At 35.8% G+C, this 12,066-nt stretch overlaps 1 protein-coding gene across 2 annotated transcripts; it reads left to right on the top strand.

Moving 5' to 3' along the window:
• Positions 1–1,477: 1,477 nt before the first annotated feature.
• On the top strand, positions 1,478–9,818 carry LOC144442473 (ferroptosis suppressor protein 1-like). Of its 2 annotated transcripts, none has more exons than XM_078131835.1 (7): positions 1,478–1,644; positions 4,417–4,605; positions 5,347–5,585; positions 5,891–6,092; positions 6,973–7,125; positions 7,635–7,835; positions 8,433–9,818. In XM_078131835.1, exons 2-7 carry the CDS (start codon positions 4,431–4,433, stop codon positions 8,591–8,593), a joined length of 1,131 nt encoding a protein of 376 aa, XP_077987961.1. In that variant the 5' UTR covers positions 1,478–1,644; positions 4,417–4,430; the 3' UTR covers positions 8,594–9,818. The 2 variants fall into 2 exon arrangements, with proteins under 2 accessions (XP_077987961.1, XP_077987962.1); XM_078131836.1 differs by having other exon boundaries at positions 5,347–5,592; positions 5,898–6,092.
• The last annotated feature ends 2,248 nt before the right edge of the window (positions 9,819–12,066 follow it).

The following is a 12,066-nucleotide window of genomic DNA, read 5'->3' as shown; positions in this document are numbered from 1 at the left end:
GGGATGAGGGTTGTCGAAGACAATTTATTGGTTACTTGGACTAAGTATATAACGCCTAATTCAGTCAATGTTTTCTTATTTCAGGCAATGTTGTGAAAAACATGGTTTTGGCACAAAAAGTGTGACATGGTCAAAAAGTGTCAGTTCTGATTTTTATGTCAATGATATTTAAAAACACTGACTGTGAAGTAACACTGATAGCAATGATTTTGTAGTCATAAAATTAACTAACAATTCTTTAACTAGATATACTATATTCGACATTCATTTTGGGAATGAACAATAAGAAGAACTACTGTTGCGTGTACACGTGCTTTATGAAATGTTAGCATATATTAAATATGTTTGAGTTTTCAAGACAAGCTGAAAAGTGGCTTCAATTAAAAGTTCAAACACAGTGTACACGAGTAGATATAGCACAGACAGACACACTGCAGACAAACGAAGTTCCCGCTCCAATTGCGATGGTTCGATCATAGCCTCCATGATTCTGAATGATTCGACGTGGCACTGGGAAAATGACGTCAGATAAAGAAAGCAGAAAAACGAACAAAAGAGTGAACAAATAACAAACAAACTTACCAGTGAAAGAAAGAGCGAACGAACGAACGAATGAACGAATGAATGAATGAATGAATGAATGAATGAATGAATGAATGAATGAATGAATGAATGAATGAATGGAAATGAAGTATCGGGAAAATAAATAAACAAATGATAAACCAACGACTTGATATGAAAAAGGAATTACATGAACGATGGTTTCATGACGTAAATTGTAAACCTGTTTGCTGACTTTATGAAAATATCAAGTCTGGACATGTACTTTTTGAGTCGAGTTGTTATTGGAGAAGACCCAATCAAAATCCATGTTATAAAAGTAAAATATGGGACGATTTAGGGGGACGATTTAGCCGCGGAATAAACACCCCTTTATTTCATGTAGCGTTTCACTAGTTTGCATGTCAACGAAAATTAGTAGACAAATCCAGCGTACAGGTAGTATTTGGTGCTGTATGGATTTCGCAATATTGGGATAGTCATATGTTTACCTTTACTAGACTACCAGACGTTACTTAAAATAACAATATAATTTTTTATTGATCTTTACTAAAAATGAACCAAAAAAGCATGTTTATCATAAATGCGAATAGATTATAATTCATATCATATTAAAAGGAAAGTTTGCAAAGAAGTTACAGAAAAAAATAAAAAAATATGTACTGATGATTTTGAGCGGGAAAGCCTGTCAGACAGTGAAACCAATTTTACAATGTAAAACTCAGACTGGTATATAGGCATGCCCGAGACAAAATATGCCGAGTATAAATAGAGATGGGTTTCCATTGGAGGTTATTTTGAGATAGGAACAACTAATACGGGTTGCTAAATGCAGGATATCTCTATACACTGTATCAAAATTTGCATATGTGTTATTAATTCATGCATTTTTCACACACGTTGTGTTTGCTGGATGTTGTTCAAGAAAATTACCCCGTATTCTGGGGGTCCGGTTGAATGTCTTACATAACACGGTATAGTCAGTCACTGTCAAATTGTTGACGAGGCGAGGGAGTTGGAAAGCTGTGAACCATTCTTCACCATCCTTCGGGGGAAAGTGACAACTACTTGGTCCATAAGCAGGTAATGTGGCGTACGGTATTTTTATACAAGCAATAATATTGTAATGTCGGTTTAGTTATGATGAAAAACAATACTCTCCCTCTATATGAAGAGAAACATACAAACATATATACGGGCAAAGTGCAACGGAATGATGAAATGAAACAGTTGCATGTTGTTGTGATGACGTAGGGCTCTGTATTAGGTACATATGGCAGAGGTAAAGTACAACAAGACTGTCTCAAATATATCAAAGAGTGGATTTGTTTACTTTCAGAAGCAAATATAACTTAAATTATTACAATTTGGAAGTTTCTGTACTCTCTTTGGGATTATAGAATCAACAAAAACGACTTAATCTGCCTCTTCGTAATTCGCTGGAACTTGAAATATCCAGGGTAACGGGAAGTATACACCTTGTTATGCATGACGTAAATTCAATTTGCGTAAATTTGACATTGTTTTGTCAAATTAATTGAATTCAATTATTGCAATTATCGACATAATAACCGTATGGAAATTAAAATTAAATCCAAGGCCATTATTAAATCAACAACCAGCAGACTGAATGTTAATTAGTTAACTGCCTTGTAACGAAGGGGGGGGGGGGTTGTTGTTGTTGCTATTGCTGCTGCTGCTGCTGCTGCTGCTGTTGTTGTTGTTGTTGTTGTTGTTGTTGTTGTTGTTGTTGTTGTTAAATGACGCTTTGACATAATCTAAGCAAATACTACAAATTTTGTGCCTCTATTTTTCAAGTTAATTGTAAAATAGAGGCACAAATAAAAAACAAACCAACATATTTGTTTCCGATAACATGACTTCATAAAATAGGTTAGGTAGGTCACAATTTTATAATTATTTTTATCTGTTATTTAAATTTTTTGGCAGAAATATTTCGACCAAAAGACAATATGCAGATATTATCTAAAAAGATATAGTGATTGTGATTTTAAAAAAAGGTGACCAAAGATACTTCGGCAAGAAAATCTACACGGAAATAAATTGAAGTACATTTTCACCATTTTACCTGTTTACATGATGTAAAAAATGTTTATGGTCGACGAGTTGGTCGGATTATCGGGAACACACATTTTTTTCTTTGGCCTGAAGGGAAAACTGCTACGAAAGTTTACCAACCTTCATTTTTTAGTGTTTATTGTTTAGTGCGAGGAGTAACAAATATGACAATTTTGTTTACATTAAATATATTGATGACAACAACATTACATTCTATTTGATGAAATGTATATTGTTTACAAATTGATAATCTCATAAAGACCATTACTATTCTTTAGTTGATATCAATATAAATACATATCTAGTTCAGCTTGTAAACGGAGTTTTGTGGGACTCAATCTGGGTATTGTCCCTACACCCACAGACAAGTCTGGGCTACACCATTGGCTGTTCCGTCACCTTTTGCCCCGGCCTTTTACTTGAGTCGACTGACTATACACAACTCCCGTCTCCAGGCAAGACTTATGAACCTAGATACTAAATGAAATGTAAATCATAATTACAATCTTGAATCTTAAATTAAACTTGGCCTAGATCGGAAACATACGGACAGACACAGACACAGACACAGACACAGACACAGACACAGACACAGACACAGACACAGACACAGACACAGACACAGACACAGACACAGACACAGACACAGACACAGACACAGACACAGACACAGACATACATACATACATACACAGACATACATACACATACACATACACAGACACAGACACATACACAGACACAGACACAGACACAGACACAGACATAGATACAGACACAGACACAGACACAGACATAGATACAGACACATACATACACAGACACAGACACAGACACAGACAGACAGACAGACAGACAGACAGACAGACACAGACATATATATATATATATATATATATATATATATATATATATATATATATATATATATATATATATATATATAGGCAAAGGCACACAGACACATACATAGACTTGAACATATACATTTAGACAGATATATAGACACGCGTAGACACATAGACATAGATAGATATAGACACGCATAGACACAGATACAGGCAGACATACATACATAGACATTGGCATACACACAGACACTCACTCACTCACTCACTCACTCACTCACTCACTCACTCACTCACTCACTCAGGTCGATTCTAATACATGTAAAGGACCTAACATATAGCAAATGGTCTCATCAACAAAATGCTTGAGAATGTAAATTCTAAAGCATAGTAATTGGCAGTTTCTAGTCTACTGAGGGTTGATATTCGTAGGATAGTCAAATATTTGATTTAATTATTTATGCAGGTCATTGCAATATGTTGTGCCTGTCAGACTTAAATGACATCTCATTTACATATTTATGCAAATTACAGGTTACATTGAGGAATAGTGTGTATGTCAGTCTGCCGTTGACATTGTCACATCCTTTGCTCTATGAAGCCAAGACACGTGACAGTACTGTAAAGTTTGATATATCTCATACTCTGCTGTTATCATTTCTTTGCTTATTTTCTTTGATTCTAACTAGTAGAGTTACTTTCTTTAAAGTTGACCTTTTTCAATAGAGTTTTTTTTTCAATATAAGACTTTTGATGCAATTTAATGATTGTTCAGTCTCAGCTTTCTTTTCTATGTATCTGGTCAAATATTGTTTTTCCCTTGACGATCGTTGTGAATTAGACACGAGTGGTACACTTCAATACCTTTCGTGTACTTTTCTATACGTTTATTGAAGTATTTTTGTTATGTCAATTTTTCTGTTTACAGACACAGTAAGCGAGATGGGTAACGGATCATCTCGACTGCCGGAAGGATCCCACGTGGTCATTGTTGGTGGGGGATTCGCAGGATGTCAGTTAGCTATGCGATTAAAGGACAAAGGCAAATTCACTCTGATTGACAGCAGAGAGGCCATGCATATGAACTTAGGAGCGCTGAGGTCATCAGTAGAGACGGGTGAGTGTGATGAGGTCACGGTAATTTCAAACTAGTTTACATTTCTCCACGGTGATTCTTAAAACCCCGGAGATAAATCAATACCGCCCTCATCGGTGAAGGGTTGGCTGATGCGTGAGGGCGCCCCATACGACTTAGCTGGCCGAACCGTGTAGTTCCATTGTCATGTACAAGAATGTTTTATTTGAAAGTTAAAAATAATTGGAAATATATATGTTCTGCTATTAATATACATGTCTGCTAACTCCCATGGGACACACAAGTCCGTGGCAAGGACCTCCAATGAACAATGAATGAGATTTCAACTCGGTGTTTTTTGGAAATCACACATAATGTACATGTGAAAGGTTTAACCTTTGGCACTATAGAGGCCAAATACTGTTGAAAACGACTAATAGGCAGGCAACAATTCAGTTATGGGTGGTTTTTCGCATTCGAAATTTTGTATAAGAACTGTGCTGAGTATAGACTGACAGACCAGCCGTTATGGACGCGGTCTAATCATAGACCCTGGGGTCTATGGTCTAATCCATTCTCCTTTGCTCAAACTTTATGAGGGCTGGCTGATAAGCCCTGGACCGATGACGTCATTACAGTCAATGCTGAGTATAGCAATGTTATTTACGCTTTATAGTGACTTTAATATAGTTTTTTTCTTGTATAAAACAAGTGACAAATAGGCCTTAATGTTTCTAGAATTACTGCCATAAATATCAAGTATATGTTTATTTACAATTTCAGGATTTGCAAAGAAAACACTGATTCCATACTCGGAAATGTTAGGAGATAATTTTAAACTGGGAGTTGTGCGTGGTATTCACCCAGAAGAGAAATCAGTTATCTTGGTAGCCGGTGATGAAGTAATCAATTATACACATCTTGTCATAGCAACAGGTGCAATGGGAATGTTTCCCGCCAAATTGATGATGACGACAAGTACGGATGACGCCATCACTCTTTATGAAAAACAGATAGAAGAGGTTAGAGGTCAACTATTTACGATATATATGATATGATATGATATGATATGATATGATATGATATGATATGATATGATATGATATGATATGATATGATATGATATGATATGATATGATATGATATGATATGATATGATATATGATATGATATGTTATATGATATGATATATGATATATGATATGTTATATGATATGATATGATATGATATGATATGATATGATATGAAATGATATGATTAATTATATGATATGATATGTTATATGATATGATATATGACGATGTAATACTTTCCTTTGTTAATTAGATAACAGCTGCCCAGAGTATCGTTATTATCGGTGGGGGCGCTGTTGGTGTTGAACTTGCTGGCGAGATAGCTACTGACTTCAAAGAGAAACAAGTCACCATCGTCCATGCAGGCAACCGCCTGGTCAGTAACGTCATGCATGAAAATTTCCACAAAGAAGTCCAAGAACAGTTAAATAATCTGAATGTTAACCTTATATTGGGTAAGTTACAAAACGCCACAATATTTTATAAACTCATCCAGTTTTAAGCACTTTTCTTTATACCGAAATATTCATCGTTGAGGGCGCTCAACAGAATGACTGAGGAGCACCGAGCGATCACTCAGATCTTTCAGTTAGCTACAATGACATCATTGTTTTAGAGTCAAACATTGTCAAATTTATCGTCCATTGGCCTATTTTTAATAAGGTAATTTTGTTAACGGTTTTAATAACATTACAGCAGTCGACCAGAAAGTGTGTTTGTTTAAGTAGATAAATTAATAAACAAATCGAATTTTCTTTTGTTTTTTTGGAAAACAAATCTTGACAGTAACTTGTAATTGTAAGTTTAGGAATACTTTGTAATGTTCTCAAGTTCATCACATCTCGCAATTGTACAAGCAACAACTACAATGGTCTTGTCTTACTTCATCTTGATTTGACAATGGTTTCGACCGTATACAATGTAGGAGGCATTCTCTCCATAATCTCGGTTACCCAGACTCTCCGTCCCTAGTTTGGTGGGTGTAGCCGCCCAATAACGATAGTCTGGGTAACCGATACTATGCAAGTCAGAGTATAATTTTTTTACTGACGACGCGACGGAATGAAAGTTACGGGGCGTCTGTTAAGCGCTGCCGTAAAGAGACTTGTGAGATACGACGATGACGATATGTATGAGAGTGATTAACTCTGAGAAAAGAAAATCATAGAACATCGCCCCCTTGCGGCCGGAATATTGAGTTACTCCAAGTGTTTTGTTACTTTTAGAAAATAAGTAGCATACTTGTAAAATGAATCAATCAACATTTCTCCTTACTATCTCATCTAATCCACCATAACTAATAACTTCTTTATCTGATTTTAATCTCTGTCACAGGAGATAAGGTCAAGAACTTAGACGAGGTACCCGATGAATACCAGAGAGACAAGTTCAAAATAACGACAGAAAATGGCGTCGAAATTGAAACTGAACTAGCCATACGTTGTACGGGACTCAAGACTAACTCATTTGCATATGCAATGACCATGGGTAAAGAGAAATATTCTTCATAATATTTGTAAAATATCAAAGCTACTTATCAAAGATCAGAGCATTTTTATAATGAATTTCACACATCAACCTTTTTCATGTTTGTGATCGAGCCATAACCCAACTTTCGGCTGAACAGACGGAAATAACTGTATACATTCTCAAGTTGTTCCTATATGATGAAAATTTGCATGTACAAATGTATTAAGTTTATTTCAGTGTTCATATTTTGTATTTGAAAAGGTCATCATAGTGAATGCAAGGAACTTCGCAATCTGAAGTTGACGACATAGTCGGGGTTATAATTGACTTTGCTTCTTTTCCCCCTACAGCTGAAAAGATGAATTGTTAGGTTCAACTCAAAATAAATGACTTCCTAAAAGTAGTCGGTAGTGAGAACGTACACTATTCCTACACATATCACAAAAACAGGAAACTTAGCAATCTGTTGCCGACACAACCCGCCCCCTCGTGGTTATAAATTGTCTTACTTTCGTTTTTCCCTGCAGCTGAAAAGATGAATAGTTTGGGTCAACTCAAAGTAAACGAGTTCCTACAAGTAGTCGGCTGTGAGAACGTCTACGCTATTGGTGACTGCAATAATGTCATCGAAACAAAGATGGCATACAGGGCCGCACTTCAGGCAGACTTGGTGGCGGACAATTTACTAAAAGAAGTGACTGGAAAACCAAAGACACCATATAAGCCTTGTAAGTCTACGTTCGATATATGTCGAATGATAGAATATTCATTTGTTTTCATTATTACTTGTCAACAATCCAAATACCAAGCTATTGGTATGAATAAATGTGACTAAATGTATTGTTAAAAGGTACAAAAACACAAAATAATAAAAAAAAACAGCTATGCATGAAAATACGATTTAATGTTAGATTCAAAGAATACAATTTATATTCTGCTGTATTTAACTGCAATGAATGAGTACAAAAGTGGCTATATATATCTAACTCATCAGAAACGTAAAAACACAATTAGCAGCAATACATTGATATGACTAATCACTGTGTTACAAGGGCCCATACAACAGTTCGAACATTGTCATGTGCATGTTTTCAGTATGGACTCGTACGTACGTATACCAGTGTAGCTTGGTATTTTCCGACTCGACTGACAACCTTCAATTCCCGTTAGCGGCGTTCTTAAATCAGACGGGACCAGTTGTCCAAATACGGTTATTGTATGGTTAGATTTTATGGCTAGATTGCCAATGACATGATTAATCTAATTTGGTGATTAATTTGATTTAATTCATAACGAGATAATTGATTTGTTCTATTCTATTGTAGCTGGTCCTATGATGGTACTATCAATTGGCCGAAATGGTGGCGTATTCCAATTACCAAACGGGTGTGTGTTCGGTAGCTTCCTTACTAAATACCTCAAAAGCCGAGACGTATTTGCTGGCAAATATTGGAAGGATTTCGGAGTAAAAATGCCAACTGAATAATTGGTAGCAGTTGGAGACAACTCTACGCCCCTTCCTAAAACCATGCTGCACCAGCTTAATACATCTGAGAGAGAGACCCAAAAACTGGCAAAATTGACCGGAAAATGGCAAACATTTATCATTTTCGTGGGAGAACCCAGATGTGGTAGTCTCGCGAGAAGGGAAATGACGTGTGTACCATGTACAAGTGTCAAGGGAGGGCTGTCTTCAATTGATTATGGCTATGTGATGAGAGTGCACCAATGTAATCTGGCGTTGATTGACAAAAATATACAAAATTATAATTTATGTAAAGTTAAAGGGCATTAGATATCTAGGTATAGTATAGTTTGCAACGTTACAGTGTGAATAACCAGTAAACATACAGAGGTTACTGATCGCATAGTATTAAATATACTATATGTAGTATGGCACAATTAATCGTCATTTTAGTTTGAGATTTACATGGAATGATTAATATCAAAATGTATTTGAATAATTATTGTTAACGTTACTTTAGAATATAATTAAGTTCTGATTTGTCATCTTTATATTTGTATAACTATAAATATTATAAAATGTACATATTATTAGCATAATGATAGTAACCATGGGCATTGCTCTAATATCCATCCTACTGTTGAATGAATACCACAGAAACGATACTGTGCACTCTTTATGTTGATCGGAATGTCTACAATGTAAAGCAAAACATGTAACAGTAACCATGGTTACGTCAAGTGAACAATTTGCTCTCCACCTCAACATTTCAAGGCTGATGTCAAGTGTCTCTGAGAACGTTATTTAAACCTACATTTAAGGGGAGTTTTTATTTTATTTCTGATCTGAGGAGTTATATTTAGAATAAATTAAAGTTCAAATTCTAACTATTAGCATGGATTATTATTAATTTGAGTATAGTTAGGTTACCTTTAATTTTGCATCGTCATGACTCATACATCACCTCATATGATTTTTAAAAAAAAATTAAGATTCATATTTAAAGTAAAGTGAGTTTTATCAAAACTTTATAAACTTTGAATTATTGGCTGAGAAGGGATAAGTGGATAGCTTGACAGAATTATTGATCTAAAATATTTACTTTCTTACACGTATCAAGCTTGGGATTACGTGAAGACGACTGAAATAAGATAGATTAAATAAGCATATAAACATAATGTTATTATTTGATTACTTTATTGTCTCCAAATATGTAAACCTTATTTAAATGTTATTAAATATTCATTACGTTTCAGTGTAACATAAATAAATCATTGTACAAATAATTAATGACTATTTTTGTCATGTACTACGGGAGGAAGAAGAGAGGGGGTGGAAAGGGGGGGGGGCTACTCTACTCTACTCTACTCTACTCTACTCTACTCTACTCTACTCTACTCTATCCTACTCTACTCTACTCCACTCTAGTCAACTCTACTCTACTCTACTCTACTCTACTCTACTCTACTCTACTCTACTCTACTCTACTCTACTCTACTCCACTCTACTCCACTCCACTCCACTCCACTCCACTCCACTCCACTCCACTCCACTCTACTCCACTCTACTCCACTCTACTCCACTCTACTCTACTCTACTCTACTCTACTCTACTCTACTCTACTCTACTCTACTCTACTCTACTCTACTCTACTCTACTCTACTCTACTCTACTCTACAATTTTCTACTCTACTCAATTTGTGTTCACACAAATACCAGAATTCTGGTATCCTCAGAACTGTTGATTGCATAGTAGGGAGTTCTTGTACATTTTTAAATACATATCATAAATGGCATCGATACCATTAGATCCTAGTACCAGGTTTAGTTCAGTCAAATGCAAGTGATGGTTAACTATACATCGATTCAGTAGAATACTGTGAGTACATTTTAAAATGCAGAAAAAAAAGACATCTCAAAAACATCTATTCAGTTTGTTGATGTAGCTTATAATCGTAATGGTTGATTTGCATAATTAGTGATTTTTCGATGCTGGTTTGCGAGAATGATAAAATATTGTCAAGTAGTTAGCGAGATCACGAGATCACTCCCTGATCACTCCGGTAGCTCACAACAGCGCCACCTATGTTCAACCGTATATGTCTGTGTCTGTACCAGGTGAGAGATCAAAGATACCGTGTTTTGAGAAGCTCAACAGTTGAGTACAGAACGTCATGAGCCTGACGTCATAGGTAAAGCACGAAGTGTTGTGAAGACACTTCAGCACAAATAACGTTGTTGCGTTGTAGTGTCTACTTTCTCCGACAAGGTGATATACATCACTACATGACTAGTTAACAGTCGCTACTTACAACTATCTGAAAGGTGGGTAGGCATATTTGCTTATAGTGTAGATTTGCAATACATCGTCATTTAAAATTATCGATAATGATATATTTGTAATGAATGTTTGTCTATTTTGTGACGCTTGAATTTATTGTAACCTCGATATGTTAAATATACTGCTACAATTTTGGTTTGTTAGTTTCTCAGCCGATAGAGCTAGCTATAGCTTGACTCTGAACTTTACGTTATATATTAGCTTTTGTGTATCACAGTCGCTTGATTAGTTTTTTATTGCAGTATCGATCATATTACGTAACAGAGAAGCGCGATGGGTGACATAATTATCTGTAATTCAGTTGTTGGCCAGGTTTAATTTTGCTCTGTTCTAAATTGGTCACATTACGTCAAACTGTACTACGTAACTAAAAACAACAATAGCTGATGTGCATGTAGTAGTTCATGTAGCAATGACCAACACTTTAAAATACCCGGTTTCAGTCATTTCGAACGTCCGTTTCGCGGACGTCCATTGTTGATATATTTTACATTTTACTACATATACTGTATTTACTGACTATTTACTTCGTGTAATAATTGTTACTGTGACCTGCTTTATTCATTTGCAATTGGTGGTAGAATGGCATACATACTAGTATAGAAGCAGACACTTAGACCCCCGGCTTAGACCCCAGCCTCAGACACATTCGCTCGATCGTCTTTCATCGATCGATCTTGCTGCAGTGTAGTCTGTAAGGTACATTCGTACCACGCTATCAACCTGATAGGGCGTAACAACATGACCTATCTTACAGTCTAACTGCAGTGCGGTTGCGAGGTTTTAGCTATCACTTTTACGATGTAAAGAAAAAGTGTTGATTACTTTGGAAAGTGGAGTTGGATACCGTATCGTTTTGCGTTAACGTTTTCCCGATAACAAAGCAACACGGAAGCAAACACCGACACGTGAAATTGTTTTCAACATCGTATACTTTCAACCCGGATACGTATATTTCATACCGGATTTCAAGGTCCGTCTTTCAAACAAAAGTACATTGTTTACATTCTACGGGTTATAAATTATCTAACCGAACTTACAGCCGCGGACGGGCAAGTAGATGGATCGCCTTTGTTAACTAGTTCGACTAAATTGTGAATAGTTCGTCTTAAGTAATCATTGAAAGTACATCATAAAAGTGGAATAAAGCCTC

Source organism: Glandiceps talaboti, chromosome 11 (genome assembly GCF_964340395.1).
Source record: "Glandiceps talaboti chromosome 11, keGlaTala1.1, whole genome shotgun sequence".
Classification (NCBI taxonomy): Eukaryota; Metazoa; Hemichordata; class Enteropneusta; family Spengelidae; genus Glandiceps; species Glandiceps talaboti.
This window is presented reverse-complemented; position numbering and strand designations above follow the sequence as displayed.

What these genes read in the sequence shown, in the direction of transcription:
- LOC144442473 (XM_078131835.1), top strand. Translation starts at nt 4,431, where the DNA reads ATGGGTAACGGATCATCTCGACTGCCGGAAGGATCCCACGTGGTCATT. An exon ending in ATGAAAAACAGATAGAAGAG is followed by an intron (nt 5,586 to 5,890) that starts GTTAGAGGTCAA and finishes TTTGTTAATTAG; the next exon opens with ATAACAGCTGCCCAGAGTAT. An exon ending in TGCATATGCAATGACCATGG is followed by an intron (nt 7,126 to 7,634) that starts GTAAAGAGAAAT and finishes TTTTCCCTGCAG; the next exon opens with CTGAAAAGATGAATAGTTTG.